At 46.5% G+C, this 22,272-nt stretch overlaps 1 protein-coding gene across 1 annotated transcript in view; it reads right to left on the bottom strand.

Moving 5' to 3' along the window:
* Nucleotides 1-11,761, bottom strand: part of SGMS1 (sphingomyelin synthase 1) — a 15,586-nt gene extending 3,825 nt beyond the window's left edge. The window contains exons 1-3 of the mRNA XM_010185941.1: nt 11,018-11,761; nt 5,088-5,205; nt 591-744 (exon numbers count right to left, since the gene is read on the bottom strand). Of these exons, the coding sequence (XP_010184243.1) occupies nt 591-744; nt 5,088-5,205; nt 11,018-11,634 (889 nt within the window). The 5' untranslated portion in view covers nt 11,635-11,761. The remainder of the gene's footprint in view (nt 1-590; nt 745-5,087; nt 5,206-11,017) is intronic.
* Between the last annotated feature and the right edge of the window lie 10,511 nt (nt 11,762-22,272).

Raw genomic sequence — 22,272 nt, 5'->3', positions numbered from 1 at the left:
GACATCACCAAGTAAATGTCATTCGCTTAAGGTGTAACTTAAAATTGTACTCAGGGGTAATGAGATCTTTGGAAAATAGAAAGGTTAAGAAATCTTTGAGAAATAAGCCCAAAACATGACAATATCATTCATTCTGGTCAGTAAAATTAACAGATTTGTATTTCAATACTGATTCCACATAGATGGCAACCCATTCCTCTTGCCTTTAATAGAAGATAAACACATACACTGAGGCCCAATATTGCAAAATGAGCAACCTGGCATTTAGCCTGGCATTGATCTCTACACTAGGAGACACACAGTTGAAATACCATTCACCAGGCAGGGCCCAATGAAGGTTTCAACTGTATCCTAAACACAATTTTTTGGAAAGAAAATGCTTAATGCAGACATCTACATGGTAAAGTGTTTTATTTTGTCTCCAAAGTTTTCTTTTTCAGTAAGCCCTAGGTCTTTAAAGTTCTATTATTTTTATATCATTGAAAAAGCGCGTGTTTTTTACCTCAGTTGTATTTACCCATCAGCACGACAACAATTCACCAATTAGCAAGGAGTTACACAGCAGGAAATTGCAGCAGTGACGAACTTACACTCTTTGATAAATAAGTAGGTAAGAGTCAGTATGACGGTGTGGCCGCTGTACAGGTAGTCGCCGCACATGTTGTGGGATCCCGTGATGGACAATCCTCCGCCAGCAAGCAGCTTCATTATCCTTCGCAGATGAGATTCCCAGTCTCCAAAAAGCTGACAGAAGAGCAAAACACAAAAGGACAGTAAAATACCAGCGTTAACCTTTCAGAATTTAAAGCAGTGGCGTTAGCCAGGAACTCTGCCTTTCAGTTGCTCTCTCTTTTTGCTTCGATACACAAGATCGATCGGTAAATCCACAGCCCTTTTCAGGAGTTAGCAGCACATTTCTGCAGGGGAAAAAATACTGGAAATGAGACAGAAGTTTAACTTTTTTATCGATGCTTTGCATCTATTATAGCGAGCGTTCATGTGCACCTCCATCCACCTGCCTAAAATACTATTTGAAGTATTCAATGTATGAAGAATCAAGGAAATCATTACAATATCCTCATAAGTACAATATCCCAAAGGACTACTCTTTTTTGCTACACTCACAATACAGATTGAAAAGGCGTAGAAAAAAAAGACAATTTTATTTACACACGTGTGTATGTGAGTAAAACCCTTTGCACCAGGTCACCTCCAGTTGCCATGAAAAACGCGGCATCTTTTTCAGTACAACACCAAAGCAAAAAAAAGGGTCAAAAGTTGTTAAACTCCAATCTGTGGCTACACTTACGGTAAAACAGGTAGGTGAGCAAAAATTGTTTTCTATTTCTAAGCAGTTATTGCTGCTACTGTGCAAAGGCGTGATCTTTCTCCCAGGTCTCGCTGGCAGCCTTTGCTGATTTCTGTGGCGGTGCAGGAAAACAGCTTTTAGTGGGAATCTTCAAGCAGAGCTAATGGATTTAGATCTTTATTTATTATATCTTTGCACTGAGTTATACAATGGGCATATACACACACACACACGAACCTCACACACATTCAGTGACTAATACTGACTCTTGGAAAACCTACGACTTCTGTAATACAGTCTCAATAAATCAGCTTCACCAATAACAAGGAATTAAAAATACTTCCAGTTACATCTAGAGTTTTTTTCTCTAAACATCTGGTTTTCCTTCTGTTCAAGAGGCAATGCACCCTAAAATAAATCAAATTTAATTTATCTCGTTTCTAACAGTGCAGGCCCTACAGATCACAATGTGACAGAAAACAGGATGAACTGCCCAAGCCGTATGCCCCGCTGCTGAAACCCAGATGCAACGCACAGAAGCAAGTATCTCCCTCCAAATTCTAAGGCCTCTCTGCAAAATTGCTTCTTTCCACTTAACATTACAAAAGAAACATATGTGGTGTTTGTCAGAGCACGGTGCCAAGCCTCTGTGTTCAACTCTGGAGTATCCAACACAAGAAGGACGTGGAGCTGTTGGAGTGGGCCCAGAGGAAGCCACAAAGATGACCAGAGGGCTGGAGCACCTCCCTGTGAGGACAGGCTAAGGGAGTCAGGGTTGTACAGCCTGGAGAAGAGAAGGCTCTGGGAAGACCTTACAGCAGCCTTCCAGTTCCTGAAGGGGCCTGCAGGAAAGCTGGGGAGAGACTTTTCACAAGGGCATGGAGTGACAGGACAAGGGGCAATGACTTTGAACTAGAAGAGGGAAGGTTTAGATTAGACATTAGGAAGAAATTCCTCACTGTGAGGGTGGTGAGACACTGGCCCAGGTTGCCCAGGGAAGCTGTGGATGCCCCCTCCCTGGCAGTGTTCAAGGCCAGGTTGGATGGGGCTTTGGGCAACCTGGGCTGGTGGAGGTGTCCCTGCCCATGGCAGGGGTTGGACTGGAGGAGCTTTAAGGTCCCTTCCAAACCAAACCATTCTGATATTCTACAGTTCTGCATTGGCTTTAACTCGCACAAGCAATGGGGACAACCCTCCACACCCGATGGATTTGCTCTGACCCAGTTCAGTTTGCCTTAGGAAAGCCAAATCGAAGCAAACCGAAGTCCTTCTGGTGAGAGCGTCCCTCTCTTTCCTCCCAGCTGGCCAAAGGGTAGCTGGCACCATCCCAAGACTTTACTTTTGCTGCTCCCAGCTCTCAAACAAGCCCAAACGTTAAATAAATCTGCAAAGGAAAAAACGGGCGCTGTGGGAGAAGCACAACCAGGATGTACTGAGCACCCCAGGGACCCAACAGAGAGCAGAAACTGCCCGAATTCAAAGGAGCACAACCAACGGACCAACGCACGTGACTACATGTACCGCATCCTTACCTCATTTTAGGAAGTTTTAAAATCCATGGTAGCCATTTAACAGTCAGAAGGAAACACAGATCCCCCTGGCTGACCATTATAGGCACCTTTTCCTTTTATTTTAAAGCTCAGTCTTGCTTTAAGAAGTGGAAATTAATAATTTTTGACAGATTTACACCGGGTCTTAGCAGCAATTAAACATTTCCTGCTAGCAGTTCTTACAAAACACTTAACTGTTCCCCAAAGCCCACTCTTACAATCATATATAAACTCTCAACACCTTATTGAGTTATTTTTTTCCCCACCAGTATATTTATAGCTTTCAGAAAAGCCCAGCTAATCTCTAGACTTATCAAGGCAACAGAAGAGCACAACATGGGCCTGTCTTTACTTAAGTAATGAGACAGATTTGCCAACGCTGTAAATTTCCCCAAATGGCAGATTTACTCACTTCAGCCCATAAATACCTGTGTTCTTTCTTGTATAATTCCATAATGACTGACTGATCAAATACAATGTTGACTCCTCTCCCACTCGCTTCTCTTGCCAAAAGCCCTTGGTCCCTCAAAAAGCCACACGTGGCTTGGCAAACACTCTGCCTCGTCAAACAACCCGTGCTGTACATTCCTTGGCTTGATTTCCCTGAGGAACCGAAGCGTTTCAGCTTTGTACATCTCAGCAACCCCCTCTGAAACAGCAACAGCACACACATAGAGTTGAATCAGGAGCCTGACTTCTGATTTTCCTACCTGTCATCTCACTCACAGCTGTGCACACAAATCAGCTGAAATGTGTGTGCAGCAGGTATTTCACAGAAACTACTTTTTTTTTTACCCTCATTTCTCCTGCTTAAACCAAGTTATAGCACAACCAACCCCCGGAGGGGCATTGCAATGAACTGCTATGGAGAAAAAGCACTTGTGTGCTCAAGGCCAGGCTGGATGGGGCTTTGAGCAACCTGGGCTGGTGGAGGTGTCCCTGCTCATGGCAGGGGGGTTGGACTGGAGGAGCTTTAAGGTCCCTTCCAACCCAAACCATTCTGTGATATGCACCTTGTTTCCTTCTGTAAAAGCCCAGTCTGTATTAGAGTGCATTTCCCTACCAGCAACAGCGTGTTGCAGTAAGGACTGTTAACCCAATGCCTGTGTGATATGAGATGGACACACCACCACTGTCCCTGTCTCATCTCTACCTCAAGCCTGCACAGATTCATAGAATCACAGAATCATTAAGGTCCGAAAAAACCTCTAAGATCATCAAGTCCAACCGTCAGCCCAGCTCCACCGTGCACACTAAACCATGGCTCGCAGAGTCTCGTCCACACACTTTTCAAATGCCTCCAGGGATAAATATTTAAAGGGTGAGTGTCACGAGGATGGAGCCAGGCTCTTCTCGGTGACAAACAATGATAGGACAAGGGGTAATGGGCACAAACTGGAACACAGGAGGTTCCACTGAAATTTGAGAAGAAACTTCTTCTCAGTGAGGGTGCCAGAGCCCTGGCCCAGGCTGCCCAGAGAGGTTGTGGAGTCTCCTTCTCTGCAGACATTCAAAACCCGCCTGGACGCCTTCCTGTGTAACCGGTGTTCCTGCTCCGGCAGGGGGATTGGACTGGATGAGCTTTGGAGGTCCCTTCCAATCCCTCACGTTCTGGGATTCTGTGATTCTGTGATTGTGACTCCATCACCTCAAGGCTGACTACAAGCACCTCACTTTAGGCCACGGCTTTTGCAAACCCATTTTACTCCCCGGCACTACAAACAGAAGTCAGTGCCGGATTGGGGAGGACACAGCAAGTTCACGCACTAACACAACTGCAAAAATATACGCAGGGACAAAGAATTGCAAAATATACATGGCAAAGGAGACAAGAGTTTCACCAAGCTTAAAAAAGCCTCTTTGGGCCATTTTTAATTATAAATCATACTCAACTTAAAACACTGATGTGTTTAGAAATAAAGGAGACGCACACGGCGCCTCTCCATAGGTTGCATATCTTTGATGGCTTCAGCTCTACTGAAGCCATCAAAGATATGCAACCTATGGAGAGGTGCCACGATAGTGCAAAATTACTTGAAAATGCTACAGAAATCGCGTAGATTAGCGCTTTGAAAAGGGTGGGAATGCCTGCACTGCCCATCGTGCCAAACTGGTATTTTCAAATCAGCAACAATTATTGACAAAGCGTGGCTAACGGTTTTAGTACCAGCAGGACAAGGGGAAAATACACAGATTTAAATATGGAAAGGCAACCAGAAGAAGTTTACCTTCGGAGAACACTTGAAATGCATGCCAGGTACTGGGAGTGTAGTCACATACATTGTAATACACCGATACAGGTATAGTGTGCCAACTATACAGAAAAATCTTCTGCCAATTATAGACCTAGAAGGGGAAAAGAAAATAAAAACAAGGAAGTCACTCAATGCAAACAAAACATGCAGTGGTAAATAAAATTAACTACCAAATGTTCTCAACGATTCTGACACTTGTGGCAGTATCAGCTCACACCAGAGAATACTGAACTATTTTACAAATATTTCCCCACTTCACAGGTCAGAAACACAAGAGCTCCTCAACTAACACTACTTGCGAAGGTGACTACAGGAAATATAAGGATTAGCACACAAAAGCCCGTGCAGATTTAGTGCTGAAGACATTAAAACATTTCAGGACCCACACTCCTCCATTGGCTTTGAGCAGTCACTGATTTCCTATTCAAGGCAGGGGATAAAGTTACAGTATTTTCATTTTAAGATGAAAAGGAGTAAGTTTATTTCGGCTGCCACACACATTGAGTAATTACAAAGAGCTGCTTGAGAAGAAATAGCTCCTACGGCCCAAACGAGTGAGCACACATCTTTCCTGAGCAGCAGGCAAGAGGAAGCAACGCACATCAGCAACAAAACCTCCAAAATGTGAATCCAGAACGGCACTGGCTATGACACAGGGTGTTCTCACAGGAAGCCACTCTCAAAGCACGCAGCCATAGGATGTTGAGATTCTGGAGCGTGTTCAGAGAAGAGCCACAAGGATGGGGAGGGCTCTGGAGAACAAGCCTGATGAGGAGCGGCTGAGGGAACTGGGCTTGTTTAGCCTGGAGAAGAGAAGGCTGAGGGGAGACCTCATCACCACCTACAACTGCCTCAAGGGAGGTTGTGGAGAGGTGGGTGCTGGGCTCTTCTCCCAGGTGATGGGGATAGAACAAGGGGAAACGGCACCAAGCTGTGCCAAGGGAGGTTCAGGTTAGAGATAAGGAGGAAGTTCTTTACTGAGAGGGTCGTCAGAAGCTGGAACAGGCTACCCAGGGAGGTGGTGGAGTCACCATCCCTGGATGTGTTTAAGGAGCGGGTAGACGAGGGACTCAAGGATATGGTTTAGGGGGTAGACAGGAACGGTTGGACGTGATGATCTCAGAGGGCTTTTCCAACCCAGCGATTCTGTGATTCTGTGATAACATAGTTGCAAAGGTTTATTCTTTGAGGGGTGCCAGTGGATTGGCAGATGCAATTTTGGGGTACCAGGACGCCGTTCTGCACAGCAAGAGCATCCAGGGTACCGAGCTGCAGCGTTGACTCGGTAGCGACATCCTGCCCCCAAACCGGCTCCTTGGGTCTCACTGCTACGTTCCAGCTAACAACATCACAAGGAAAGAGCTGCGGCAATTAAAGCCCTCCTGGCACATCCCTCAAATCACCCATCCAACCTCACACAGAGCTCGGCAGAGAAACCGCCACCAAGGTTACAGAAATCAAGGGCAAATCCAGGTCCAGCAGTTGGTGACCTTAACCACATCGACCCTTTGTGTCCTGCTGGTTACAGCTCCTGTTGGCTTTGGCCGAGTTTAAATCCTTGTTATTTGCAATTATAATCACTTGGGGAATACAAGGGTTACAACACAAGCTGCAAGTTCTGGCATTCATTTGGGGCTATTTTGAAGCAATCATTTTTTTAAAAAGTAGTATTTCTATCAAGCCAAGCTCTTTCAAAGCTCAGAATTTGTCATCTTTTTTATTTTTAATAGCTTTTGGCAGAGTTATTAAACTCCAGTGCTCCACTCTCGGAGGAGTATGACTTTGCAGTGCCAGATCAATAACAACCTGAGTGTCTTAATTTCTCAGGAAAGCTTCAGCTGTAAGAGTGTAAATGGACTTTGAACTCCAGTGAAAACACTGCTACTGAAACAGAGTATTTCATAATTTTTTCCTTCCCCCTCCTGGTATAAAATGGACAAAGCTGAGAGTTTAAATTTATATTTCATTAATGTAGCTCCATGCACTGAAATTTAAGAGTCAAAGGCACTGGGCCATTAGGGCAGTGGTTTCCCCCTCCGTATGAGGGATTTTTTCTCTCAGAAGCACGATCCAATAAAGATCTCACACTTGTGTCTGGCTTTATAACCAGACATGAACTTGCTTTTCTTTATAACCTCGCATGAAGACAAACAGGGGTGAAGGGGACTAAGGACTGACTGCATTTCAAGACAGAGAAGAAACGGCAGTGTTTAATCAAGCACTTTCTTTTTTTAATTGAAATTACCCACAAACCTCCTTGGTTTAGCTGGATTTAGCACATTTCGGCTTAGGAAAGTCTGTGTCAAAGTGCTCTGTACTATATTTTCAAAAAAAATTTAAAATTAAAAGCCTCATACTTTCCTTTTCCAAAAGGATTTACGTGTGTGTGGTTATAAGCCAGCTAGCGAGTGCAACCTTGAAGCTTATTCCCGGCCAACTTTTATTACAACCACCCTGGGGCTTCACCTGATGCGGGCAGCAAGCACGCTGCTTTTTCCATCCCATGGGCACGCGGGCTGAGTCAGATGGCCAAAACCCAGCACTGCACCTCTCCCACAGCATCTGGGAATGCTTCCCAGAGACGTTAATTCTGCCTCAGCGGCTCGCCTGGACTCCTCGAGCTCCTTGCGGCATCTGGGGAGAAAAGCTTGGGCAGTCCGCCGTGCCCAGCCAAGATCTGCACACCAACCCTGCTCCTCTGTCTGCTGAGGAACCAACCCGACCCGGCGCCACCGAGACCAGTCCATAGGGACACCCAAACAAAGCTGCCACTGATTTCCTTATTCCGAATCGAGTACCTTGCCCTGAAGGCAGCCAGAAACTCCAGTCTCTACCTGAAGGTAAAATTTATTTTCAGGCAAGGAAGCAGTGCCAGGGGCCAAGGGAAACCCTGCACTGCGGTTAGCTGGACAGATGCACCCAACATCCTCTTCCATTTTGGCCCCAGCTCTGCAGTCCAAAGACACACAGGGGTCCTATTCAATGTCACTGCGCAATCCCTGGACTAAATAAGGAAGATCTGAGTGATCAGCATCATGAATGACACATCTCTATTGTCCTTCATGGCCTGGGACAACAGCAGGCTCAGCCTGGATGAAATGATTGGCAAATAGGAATCTCACTGCTCGACAAAGCAGTGTTTCAAAAAGTCTGAAACCATGAAGCTGCCTCCTTCGGTCGAAGGTTCAACCCAGCCACTGGCTGCAATTCAGCTCAAGGGAAACAACGCTGCTGTTTCACCACTGACACTGAGCTTGCACTTGGAGACATCCATGAATGGTATCTCTCCCATCTGAGCAGGCGAGGAACCAGATCTCACCCTGCCCAGCAATCACCTGGCCTCAGGTCTTATCTTCAGATCTCGAATGGAGGTGGCAATGGCCACCCCCGACACCACCAGAGGTCAGAGAGGTGAGGAAGGTCTAGCTGGCTTAACTCCCTCTCTTTATTCTTAAATTAAGTTTAAGGGAGGTGATAACCCATGTCACAAAAGCAATTCAGCTCTCTTTATAGCACTTAGTGGTTCACTATTTAAAGCCACAAGAATGAGGTCGACCAGATAAAGCCACCTCACTGGGCTCCTGTTCCTGTGAGCATCTCTCCTGCTCTTCCCTTTCTGCTGCTCACTGACAGCTTGGGCCTCTCCGACTTTGATACCTCTGCTGACTGACAAAAAAGATGCCTATTGGTCTCCAAAGCACTATGTGACCAGTGAACAGAAATCTCTGCGACTCCTGACATCTTCCCCTAACACCAGGAAGTGTCCTTAAGCAAGTAAAAATGAACACAAAGCAAACGGGGACAGGGTCTGTGTGGGGAAACCTTCACACCTATCAGCGCTACCAACACACTTTATCATCAAGGCACCCTGTGCCTTCCTGCTTCAAAATCTCCAAGGACCTTAGGGATTCTGGTGTTCTTAACTGAGACTCTTAACTGTTCTTAACTGCACAGCTCCATGGGTGTTTGATCCCTCATACTGCCCTATTAACCTGACACCCATTCTTGAGAGCTATACCATGTCACCTTCTCTAGGTGCTTCCCTTGGTTTTCAACAACGTTTACGCTCAGAGCCCCTAAGAAAGTTAATGGTCGCCCGTGTTCACTGTAGGCAGCTGGAGCAGTGAGGAGAGGAGCAGGAGTGCATTGATAGCACCGCAGCTACCAACAGAGGAGTTATGGCCCATAGCCATAAACAAGAGATCAAACCAGAGTTAACCCTTCCTTCTATACATGAGCACACATAGAAACAAAATAAAGCCAACAAAAATTGCCAAAAAACCCCCAAACAATTTCAGGACTGTAAAAACTACGGAATAACACTACATCAACCATTCTAGAAACTTTCCTTTAAGGAACGCCACCTGTGTAAAAGCGTACAACCATTTCCAAATTTTTCCTGATAAAATACTTCAAGGAGAATAAAGGAGCAGAAAAGATGACTCATCTCAGTCTTGCGGATTACTTAAACGTCTGCCACATTCCTACAGAAATCCACAGCTCTGGTGCACAAGGGTACCCTGGCCTCAGCTTAGCAATTCACTTTTCAAGCGGCCTGTACCTTATAGAAGCTGGTGAAGCACACGCTTAAGTTTAAATTGTAAAGTTTTTGGCCATTATAAGGGCAAGCGATCCATTGACCTCTGGTTTTATCTCTTTTAGAAAGGGAAACCTGTAATTCCAAAGCCATTACAAAGCCCAGTGAACCGAAGGATCTTATATTTCACATGGTGGGGCCCCAATTCTGTACTTTCCTCAGTTTTCTACATAGGAGTTACAAAAAAAGAGCCAGCAAACAGGTAAAGAATGAGATAACCACTAACACCTTGCTAATTATTTGCATACCTATGCTTTTCACAGTTGGTGATCAGATTTTGACACGCTTTGTGTTTGACATTACCTGTCCCATCTAACATCAAGCAGAAAATGTACTTCAAAACTTTTTTCACGCAGCTCAGTTTTAGCATTTAGTTTCAGTTTAGGTGCACAGGCTATACCACCGCCTGCTGGTTTTGTCCCAAGAGCACCACAATCTTCACAGAATCACAGAATGGCTCGGTTGGAAAAGCCCTCTGAGATCATCACGTCCAACCGCTCCTGTCTACCCCCTAAACCATATCCTTAAGTACCTCATCTACCCGCTCTTTAAACACATCCAGGGATGGTGACTCCACCACCTCCCTGGGCAGCCTGTGCCAGCTTCTGACGACCCTCTCAGGAAAGAACTTCCTCCTTCTCTCTAACCTGAACCTCCCTTGGCACAGCTTGGTGCCGTTTCCCCTTGTTCTATCCCCCATCACCTGGGAGCAGAGACCAGCACCCACCTCTCCACAAGCTCCCTTGAGGCAGTTGTAGGTGGTGATGAGGTCTCCCCTCAGCCTTCTCTTCTCCAGGCTAAACAAGCCCAGTTCCCTCAGCCGCTCCTCATCAGGCTTGTTCTCCAGAGCCCTCACCTTCTCTGAGACGAAGAGCCTCTTAGGGGAGGTCTTTACATCAGGCAAACTACAGAGACAGTAAATCAGTCCCAGGTTGGTTCGCAGCTGCGATCACAACAGGGTGAGCTGTGCTTCCTCTACACAGACGGGACAGTAAACAGAATTAAGAACATCACTGCACCCAGTCCATGGCTTTTCACACATGGAAAGGGTTCAAATTAACCACGCAGGCAAACACCACCAGGGTTATTTCTTAGTTTCTTGGGTAGCAGCTGGACTGAACTTCTCCCTTTTGCACAAGCAGCCCATACAAACTGCAGTTTGCCCGTGGTACGGTATCTGTTTCAGCTTGGGAAACCAAGCTCAAAAAGATCACACTTCATTTTATTTGGATGTAAACCAGCATCTGACCTCCAAAAGCTGTCAGAAGTATACCCTAGCACTCGGTTTTCAAAAGGTTTTACTTACTTGTATTTTAAGAGCAGCCACTGAACAAACCACAGTCCTACAAGGATCATGCCGTTGATTTCACAAATAGAAAAAGCCCACTGCACCCGATCAAAACGATCGAAAAATGCATCTGGCAGGGGAGGCTGCACCTCCTTGGGAGGCACTCGTTCATGAACGACTGAGATAGTCACTGTGGTAAAGACGAAACAAAAAAGTGCATAAATAAAAGCCAGGATAGTCTTGCCCCATTCCGCGGGATACTGCGAGCGCTCTGGCTCTGGCATGGGGATCTTTATCATTTCCTTCTTATACCCATTTGGCATCCCGTTCAGTTTCAGTTTACTGCTAAAGCCGTTCTCGTGCGTGGCGTTGCCGACACGGATGTGCCCGTTGACGTGCCCGTTTTTGTGAGCCTCCATGTGGTGAGCCATTTTTAAAGTTTCGATCATGTGCAATAGCCGCTGGCCGCTGTCAGAAGACACCCGGGAGAGAGGCGTCTTCTTAAAATCCTCCTCCGTGAGGTTGATCAAATCCTGCCCGGTGAAGCTCTTCAAGGGCTCACAATACTCCGGCACAGCATTTTCCGTTAACCAAGTCGTCACCTCTTCGGGCGACCACAGCACCACTTCTTTCATCTCGCCAGGCAGCCGGGGCACAGTCTGACATGGATTTTAAACCAGGCAGCAGTCACTGTGACTCCAGCGTGTCGGAAAGCTCCTCCTTGGCTTCATCTTGTCTGGGGAAGCAGCTTGGCGAGAGGCAAGTCCCGGCCCTTACCATTGGATACAAGCGTCCAGGCACTGGGGCGAACATAGGAACCGCTTCACTTCATATTCGTGTTGGCATTCTTCTTCCTGGGGAGGAGAAAACCCCCAAAGCAGTCATTAGGACAAGAGTTACCACCAGCTTGCAATTCACATTTAAAGACAAAATTACCACAAAAGAATAGGCATGGAAAAGACAAAATGGTCTGAGCTCTAGCTTTCTACACACAGCACTGTCCTTCCTGAGCTTGTGACTGCTTTTTCAAGAGTTTTAATAGCTCTGGATTTGTAGGATTTTAAACGCCACTGCAGCTGTGGGAAGGACTCCTTCCTGCTCTATTATTTGCTAAGTTTTCTATTACTATGCAGCTCTGCTCCATAACCGGTACCCAAACTCCTCTTAAAATCACACTACTAATGGATTTAAGCATCTACAGAGCAAATCTTTAGTGCTGTCCACGTCACAAATCCTGTCCTTCCCTTACAGACCGTTATCCGAATGCAATGCGTTGTATCTAGTTACTGAATGGGAAGCCTGGTTTTTGTTCTGCAAGGCAAAAATATGCAGTGTAACGGAGAAAATGCTTTTCTACAGGTCAGCAACACAACAGAAATGATGTAGATAAGCAAGGTTATACTCTCTGGGCCAAAGCACCGATAGGAAAAACCAACAGCTGAACAGGTTAAGGTGAAAATACACCAAAGCACTCAGGTTTGCAGGGCTCTAGCAGGTATTTAGCAGCTCTTCAAGGTAAATTCTACAGTTTCCATGGTATATTGCTCCAAGTCAAATATATGTTTGTCATCAGCTACAAAAAGAACCAGCAGAAAAGTGAAACGTTGTGGGGGGAACTAAGCAACAAACTTCTACATCAAATTAATTCTAAAAATAGCTTAAAACGCTTAGAAAAGTGGATCAGTTCCCATACAAAAATTACAGGAAAACAGATGTTAGGTGCTGGAACCTCTTCCTGCATCTTTGAGTCACGAGCAGCAAAATCCACTGCAGGAGGTGGCAACCACATGGCAGCAAACGCCACCAGCAAAGTCCCAGGTCCGAGATGTTTATTCAACGAACAAAGAAATGGTCCTCCCCAGAGCAAAGACAGGAGAACAGCAAGAACCCTGTCTCCCATCCCACAGACCAAGTCTCTCCCGCAGGAGGCTGCGGCACCAGAACCACAGAGAAAGCAACAGCACAGGTGAAAAACACTTCATGTTTTCAAAAGCCGTATCATGCCTTTATCAGTTTAAAGAATATTTTTAGCCTATTACAAGTCAGCAGATGTTTGCGTTCCATTGCAGGGAGCAAAGTTGCCACCGACGAAAACCAAAATAATCTACACTGCTGGCACAACGTGAGCAGAAGCGGCACAAAACAGATACAGAGAGACGCTCCTGTGCAAAACATGACCATGCTGCACACACATCTATCTTTTGACCTCTAAACCGAGCAAGAAACACAAGGTGCAGTTTGTAATCTGCTTCTCCATGGAATGAAGCAGGTCTGGTGACTGAGAAAAGAAAATGCCAGTACTTTGACAGCACTTTGTGTATGCAACCTCTCACTCACTGGGCACGTTGTGCATATGCAGGTATTTAAATCTGTGGAGCAAACAGGGATGAAGTCACTTGGGAAATTAAACAGCAGAAGAGAGGATAGAGCTCTGCTTTCTTTGGTTTTCTCCCCAGTGGGATTATATGCACTGAGGAAGGCTTTTAGCCACATCTCGCTCCATTATTCCAGCTGGGTTTAACCAGTCAGTATTGACTCACACAGCTCTGGCAGGGGTTGGACTGGATGATCTTTCAAGATCCCTTCCAACTCCTAATATTCTGTGATTCTGAGTTCTGAACACAGAGGAAAGAAAAAGGATGGATTGAATTATGCATGGTAACCCACATTAGAAACTCCTGCAAGACTGACCGAAGGAGAGCAGCTTGGCTCTCCGCTATACTCACTGTAGCTGCAGACCAAGGAGATGGAAAAACCATCACCTTTTTGATGTCCATCCTATTTCAGTCTCAAGTGATGCAGCAGTAATTCACGACTCAGGGAACTGGTGTTTACATGAAGGAAAACGCACACGTGCTTTCACATTTGTCCTTGGGCTGAAGCTCATGCTGGAACCCATGCGGTGCGGCACCAGAAACTGTGCAGCATCAAACTGGCAACTAACACTGACAAATATCTTTCTCTACTGGCTTGTTTCCAAGAATAGCAGCTTACTTGATAAATAAAGGTGATAAACTTGATAAAGCTGAAGTTATTTACTTTAAAATCCATTCACAATATCTGGGCTCTCAGTCTGCAGCAGGACTTCATTTTCCCGTGCCAAGTTAACAGGTACATCAGCTGCCTCTCCGAGTTTTGCTTTGCCACTTTAGCACAGATTTGGGGTCGCTGAAGCACACCTTGTGCTCCACAAGGTGGGGCAATATTAAACCTTTTTGGTTTAAATGCTGGAATGAGTGAGGCCGTTTCCCAAACCACTCAGAGAGCTGGACCTTTAACCATTACCCTCCCAATACCCCAGCCCTTCTGCCCAGCCCCTGACAACAAACCACAGGCCTCCTGCATGCTTAAGGATCCCAGGGACACTGAATACAACACCAAGGGCTGCTTTTATCACTGCACAAGAGGCTGTTGCCAACCTCCAAATTACATCTCCCTACTTAACATGCACATACATCTCCTCCTGCCATGGCTAAGCTACGAGATTTTAACATGAGCTTCACGCAGAGCCTAAAGGAACAGAAATCTGTTGCTAGCTCCAAATACTACTCTGATACTGGCACGAGAGTCAAGGACAGGGAACTGCTGGAGAGAGTCCAGCGTAGGGCTACAAAGATGATCGAGGGAGTGGAGCATCTCCCTTCTGAGGAGCGGCTGAGGGAGCTGGGGCTCTTTAGTTTGCAGAAGAGGAGACTGAGGGGAGACCTCATTCATGGTTATAAATATTTAAAGGGTGAGTGTCACGAGGATGGAGCCAGGCTCTTCTCGGTGACAAACAATGATAGGACAAGGGGTAACGGACACAAACTGGAACACAGGAGGGTCCACTTCAATTGGAGAAGAAACTTCTTCTCAGTGAGGGTGACAGAGCCCTGGCCCAGGCTGCCCAGAGAGGTTGTGGAGTCTCCTTCTCTGCAGACATTCAAAACCCGCCTGGACGCCTTCCTGTGTAACCTCATCTGGGTGTTCCTGCTCCGGCAGGGGGACTGGACTGGATGAGCTTTTGAGGTCCCTTCCATTCCCTAACGTTCTGGGATTCTGTGTAATATGCTGGTGTAACTCTGCAGTATGTGGCCTGGCAGTGATACAAGAAATAGTGAACGTGTGTGTCTTGCAGGAAAACTGCAGGGGTTAGCAATACGTCCAAAACCTACAGTCGATCCAGAAACCTCCTTGTGCCTCAGACTAACCATCAGTGATGCTATTAAGAGGTACCCTGCAGAACAATAAAGATTGCCCAAGTCCTATTTTTGTGTCTTGACAGACTATGAAACACAAATGTGTCTTTTTAAGACCCTTTGTTGGTTTTAAAAATGAGAAATACTCTCTCACACGCAGGCACACACCTTCACCCCGTCTCATCCTCTGCAGACAGGTGGACAAGGACAGCGTGGGGTTCACCATGGAGCAAGAAGCTACCGAGCAGAAAGCTGCAGTCCTCAGAGATGGCGTTTCTGGCCAGTGCTGTCACAACACCAGTGTGTAAATCACTAGCAAGCACCTTTTGTAAAAGCAGAGTAATTGATACTCATGGGAAGAAGGCTTAGAGGAAACAGAACACTCTGCCAAGGATGCAGGCCACAGAGTCGATTTCTTTGAGAGCTAAAATGAGATAAAACAACTCAAATTTCTAACACACACCTATCATTCAAACCTCGATTTCACAGCCTAACGTGGGAGGAATAGACAAAAAAGCTTCTTTACTAACACCTTCCAGCTTGTCACATACAAAATACCTCCTAGTTTTCTGATGTGTTCATGAAAGCTTGACTGGGTGAGGTTCACAGAAGCGATCATGGAGACCAATAGCACTCACTGGTCCTGCTGCTCCCACAGAAGGTCTTCTCCTGCCCACAAAAGCCGAAGAGAGAAGGTGGAGATGGGCACTGGCTGTTGTCAGGCCGTCTCCACTGGTTCAGCTTGGTCCCACTGCCCAGCAAGGCATGTGTCCACCCCCCAGCCTCTCCAGCTCTGATACAGGTTGGTACCCAGGGCCAGGCATCTAAAATGCTCCCTCCATCCACAGCAGGTCTGCTTCATTAAGAAGCGTGTATCTGAGAAGGAACTATAAATAACAATGCAATTATCATAATAATACCAACTGCACGGTGATAACGATGCTGTGTAAAACCAGCATCTCAAAATAGCCACACCACAAGACCAAGCAGGATGAAATAACTTCAGCAAGGGCTCCAGGCCCCACCTCCTCGTGCTTACATGACCTTTTTCCCCTGTTCCCAGCAAACATTAAAGTGCTAATTGCAACCTTTCAGATCCTATTCCACTGTCCCGACCGAGTATTTCCCACCACCCCTTCAATCTGCCTGTACGACACCATGACCACAGCCACCAGGGGGTTAAACAAGTACTTGAGAGCACGCTCTGTAACCCTGCATACCAAGATCTGTTCTTCTGCATCACTTTGCAGAGATGCAGTTGGGCATAAGGACCAGAGAATCCACCTCTGGTTGAAGGACAAGATAATCAGCAATAAAATCATCGGCCGCCTACACCTCCACACTTGACCTGGGTGGCCAAGGTGAAGGAAACTCTGTATTTTTCTGTCTCTGGGTCTGCTTAGAGGATAACCAAGCACTCACATTGGACATCACCATCTCAGATTTCACAGAATCATTAAGGCTGGAAAAGACCATCAGATCATCCAGTTCAACCGTCAACCCAACACCACCATGCCCACTAAACCATGTCCTGAAGTGCCACATCCACATGTTTTCTGAACACCTCCAGGGATGGTGACTCCACCACTTCCCTGGGCAGCCTGTTCAAGGGCTTGACCACTCTTTCAGTAAATAAATTTTCCTAATATCCAATCTAACCCTTCCCTGGTGCAACATTTTCTTTCGTCCTGTCCATAGTCACTTGGGAGAAGTGACTAACATCCACCTCGCTACCACCTCCTTTCAGGTAGCTGTAGAGAGGGATCTCTACAAGTCTCCCCTCAGCCTCCTCTTCTCCAAACTAAACGACCCCAGCTCCCTCAGTCGCTCCTCATAATTCCTGTGCTCCAGACCCCTCACCAGCTTTGTTGCTCTTCTCTAGACATGCTCCAGTGCTTTAATGTCCTTTCTGTAGTGAGGGGCCCAAAACTGAACACAGTATGTGAGGTGCAGACTCACCAGTGCAGGGGCACATTTCATTTCCAAGGCTGCAGGCTCATCGCTGAGCAAGTGAGGACATCCCAGGCTGGCAGCGTGGCGCTTCGTCTGGGATGGCTGCAGGACTGAGGGAGCAGCAACCTCCCCTGCAGCCCCAGAGCTGCTTTACAGGTTAACACACACTTCCCTATTACCTCTGAACTCCACAAGCAGAAGGCAATGAACACTGATGAGACAAAACCACATCCACCTGAAAGAGGAAAATAAAAAAGACCCCCAAAAGCGGTTTGTTCATCTCCGATCTCCTCCTAAAGCACTTTGAAACCTGACCAAAGAAAAGCCAAATCAAATCATGCCTTCCCTGTGTTTGCACAGTGCTTCTATTCTACAAGCAAGGCCCTTTGCTGCCAAGGCAACAGTCACTATAGAAATCAGTGAAATAACCAGCCATTTCAGAAACCGCAAGGAGCTCCTCACCGTGAGCCGAGGCGACTTTCAAACCCTTTCAGAGGCAGTGGGTTTCATCTGCAACACCGAGCATCCTTCCCAAACACCCGGGAAAAGCTGAGGTGATAAAACCATTAGCAAAGAAAGTGTTACGATGAGGAAGGCGCAGGGGTCGGCACTGTCTGAAGACAAAGTAGTGACATTTTCTCCCTTGGAAAACTGATGCCGAGTGTACCCCGATTACGTGTGCACACACGTAAGCAGGAGCAAATCAGCTGCTCTAAGGACTGAAGTTTTAAAGCTTTAGGAACCGACCCGCAAGTGAATTCCCCAGACCCCAGGGGGTGACCAGAAGTTACACAGAGAGCAACTAAAAAACGCCAGGAGCTCTCACCCTGCGTTTTTCCAGCTCCAAAACTGTTCATAATAGCCGGCTCTGAGTCACAGCTACAGTCACCTCCTCTACAGGCATTTTATCATCGCTCACAATAACGCTCTGACACCTCGATAACGGGATGTCCTGTCCTTGCAAAGCACCCCTGCACACCAGCCTGCAACAGAGGGGTGATGCCTGCCACAAATTACGTGCTGGATATAGCTCCGGAGCTCCCAAGTAACACCAAATCGCTTTCCTCCCTCCAGGATCAACCCTTGGGATCAGCTGCACCGCTGCCAAGCACGTCAGCGTTTTAAAATATAAAAACAAAACTGGTTTTGTGCTGTAAACACAAGGACATGCAACTACAAAATAGCTGTGAGTGTTAAGACTGAGGTACAGATGGGCTCATGAGCTTCATGGAGCTTCCAGATACATTTCCTAGGTCGGTCCCAGATGGAAAATCTTAACCCACGGATGGAAAGTCAGAGGAAGCAGAATTACTATTACGAAAGAGAGAGGCTGGGATCAATACGTGAAGCAACATCCACAGACCCTGAATAGCTACTGACACAGCTTCAGAGAGAGGAAAAAAATGGCCTGCATACTGCACAAATCCCTGAGCAGCCTGGTTTTAGTACATTACTCTACAGGAAGGAAAGAAAACCAAACAAACTACCGTCCAGCTCCTATCCTAATTCAACAAAACAATAAGAAACGAAGATCCGCTCACAGGCAGAGATCTAAGTTTAACAGCTCCGAACCCAAGCCCGGAGTTCACTGGCAAGGATTTAAAGATGAAAGTATTTGCATCAATGTGAATAAGCAAACAGCTCATGATGGGGATGATTACTAGCTTATTTCTGAACAGCAGCACTAGTAAACCCACCTTCCCACTCCCCAGCCCCAACGCTTTTAGTTCTGCACAAGAAGGATGCAAATAACATCACAAAGTGAATTTACACTGGGGGCAAGGGGAACAAAACCGCACAACTCCACTGAACTAAGAACTCAACTCCGCAACGTTTTCCTTGAGACAAAGTGGGTCTGTACCGTTTCAGCCCTCCACTCGCAAAGGGGTACGCTAAAGGGGGGCTCAGTCTTAAAGGTCTTTTCTGATCCTATGAAAACATGCACGGACCATCACAAACCTTTCCACACGGGTATAATCTGGTTCGACGCCAGGATCTTTAATTCTTCAGCAAAAGCTTTGGCAGCAGCACTCAACTCACCCGCCGCATCAGTCGCTTCATCTCTATACCCAAACAAAACCCCCCAACCCCACGACAAGCGCCGCTCTCAAACCTCGTACGCGTGGTTTCTGGACCGAAGCAACCTCAAGTTCGTCTGGGCTCTGCGCTGGGGCAGCAGCGAGCTCTGGCTGGCGTCTCCACCGCGGTTAAACACGCGTCTGTGCTACGCCTCGGGATCTGGGTCAGGCAGAGATAGGGCAGAGCTGGAAATAGAGCCCCGCGTCCTCGTGCAACCTCTGAGCTCACTCCACTACTAAAGAGCGCAAAGCGGTGCTTGCCTTCCTCTGCAAGCTATCCAAACTTCTTTATGTTTACACGTGCACAGCGGGAGATCTCCAAAGGAAAACAGAAGAAATGCTGAAAAAAACGGGCAGAAAAAAAGGGGGTGTTTCCCCTACAAGGCACAGAAATGGGGAGATCCTGCTCTAGCAGGGGTGTTGGACTAGGCAATCCTCAGGTCCCTTCCAACCACTACCATTCTATAATGGAAAGAAGGAAATAAGGAGAGATCAAATGTTTGTGACAGGCTCCGTGTTTTAACTCTGTTAACCAAGCTCAGGTTTTTAAGGTGAGCCTGCAGGGATCTCAGCTGCAGCACGAACTAAACAAAAAAATCAAAACAGAAGAGGAAGTTTGGCCAAAGGAAACTGAGGACAGGCTCGTGACTGACAGTAACGTGGCTCTCAAATGCATACGCCAGCGTATTTTGCCAAACCAGCCGTGCGGACTGGGAAAAAGCAAACCAGATGAAACTACAGTGAAAAACAGAACCTCACTGAAGGCTTAAACCAATCAACTGCCGTATTTTTGAAATATCTGGATCTGTTACTGGACATGCATTAGACAGCAGCCAGACCACAACAGTTGCTTCCTCCAAACTGCCTTTCTCCAAGTCATGACTGAAGCAAAAGAAAACTGAGCTTACACGCTAAGAATCCCAGCCTAGAATAACATTTCCATATTTCATTACAAATACAAAGATTTTCTTTCAAATACACGACTTTTGAAGTCCAGCACATCAGAGCCAGATCAAAAAGATGCCAAACCTCCAGAGTGGAAATATAAATATCTATAAATCTTCATGCAAGATGCTGTTCTCTGCGTTTCAGCTGTTACTATTCATAAACCCACCCAAAAGGCACATCATCAACGTTATTAATTTTCAATGCTATTACCCTTGTAAAACAAAAGAGTTCTTGGGTTTGTCTTTTAATTTAGTTTCATCTAACACGATCCCTGGTCTGAAGACAGGACACCACAAACAGTCAAGATTATTTCTGGTATACATAGTCCTAACTCAATTCTTGAACACATATTCCTCCTTTTACCAGCAATACCTGTTCAGAATTGTACCATAAATCAAATATTTAGATCTGGGAGAGACATCTGTACAAAGGAGAGGGAGACTCTTGTTGCACAACTGGCCTAGAACAACCAGAAACCCAGGAAAGGCTGGAAAAAGAAGGAAAAATGGCTTTTTTGATTGCCAACAGGTTGTGGGCGTACGGTTTCAACAATGGGAACTTGCCTGACTAGAGCCAGATCTCCCTCTGCTCTGCCCTGGTGAGACCGCATCTGGAATATTGTGTTCAGTTCTGGGCCCCTCAGTTCAAGAAGGACAGGAACTGCTGGAGAGAGTCCAGTGTAGGGCTACAAAGATGATGGAGGGAGTGGAGCATCTCCCTTCTGAGGAGCGGCTGAGGGAGCTGGGGCTCTTTAGTTTGCAGAAGAGGAGACTGAGGGGAGACCTCATTCATGGTTATAAATATTTAAAGGGTGAGTGTCACGAGGATGGAGCCAGGCTCTTCTCGGTGACAAACAATGATAGGACAAGGGGTAACGGACACAAACTGGAACACAGGAGGTTCCACTTCAATTGGAGAAGAAACTTCTTCTCAGTGAGGGTGACAGAGCCCTGGCCCAGGCTGCCCAGAGAGGTTGTGGAGGCTCCTTCTCTGCAGACATTCAAAACCCGCCTGGACGCCTTCCTGTGTAACCTCATCTGGGTGTTCCTGCTCCGGCAGGGGGATTGGACTGGATGAGCTTTGGAGGTCCCTTCCAACCCCTAACGTTCTGGGATTCTGTGATTCTGTGAAAGTTCAGATGAACTGCCCTGGCATCTTCCTTTTGTGGTTAACACTACAAGCAAGAAAAATCTCTCTCGGCTCGCTTGCCAAACTTCAGCCACCTCCTTTACTCTCTTCCCCTCCAATCACGCAGATGCCAAACCCCGCTGTTTGCGGTGGAGCTCTGCCACTGTCAGCGCTGGGCTCGACGGCAAAAACACGCTGGCGTTCATTCAGCAAAATCCAGCATGGCTGGAGAGACGAATCCTCTCTTCTCCACAGTCCAGTCATCCAGCACCATCTTCTTTGAAAGCAAGACTTCCAGAAAGGGACAGCAATTTAGATTGGATATTAGGAAAAATTTCTCCGCTGAAAGAGTGGTCAAGCACTGGAACAGGCTGCCCAGGGAGGTGGGGGAGTCACCATCCCTGGAGGTGTTCAAAAACCATGTGAATGTGGCACTTCAGGACACGGTTTAGTGGGCATGGTGGTGTTGGGTTGATGGTTGGACGTGATGATCTTAGAGGTCTTTTCCAACCTTGGTGATTCCGTGATTTTTAGAGCAGCTCTGTTCCCTGATCTAAAGGTCCACATTTTTGTTGTTGTTTTTTAATAGATAATTCCATGATTGTTGCTTGGTGTTTCAGACCTGCTGCTGCCTCCTCCAAACATGACACCTGGATGCTAAAACAAGCTCCAAATTTCAGAATTTGGACTTCAGAAACCCAACATATCCCTCCCCCAGCGCTGAAAAGTAGCTTTATCTCTGTGTCAGGCTCCAGATCCTAATGCCATCGACTATCCAGGCTCAGCTCCTCCTGACCTACATCAGACATGCCATCCCTCCCACCGATGATGCTGCGACTCCAGCAAATCCTACTTAAATCTTGCTTCTGACAACAATCTGGCATTGAACCCAAAGAACAGGTACGCACAAACTTCCTCCCCAAAACGTTAAGCGCTCCTAACATTTTTAATTGCCAGGTATTTTAAAAGCACAACACAACACTGAAAA

This window comes from Mesitornis unicolor, unplaced genomic scaffold (assembly GCF_000695765.1).
Source record: "Mesitornis unicolor isolate BGI_N332 unplaced genomic scaffold, ASM69576v1 scaffold9016, whole genome shotgun sequence".
NCBI lineage: Eukaryota > Metazoa > Chordata > Aves > Mesitornithiformes > Mesitornithidae > Mesitornis > Mesitornis unicolor.
Note: the sequence above shows the minus strand (reverse complement) of the source record. Positions and strands in the feature narration are given on the sequence as shown.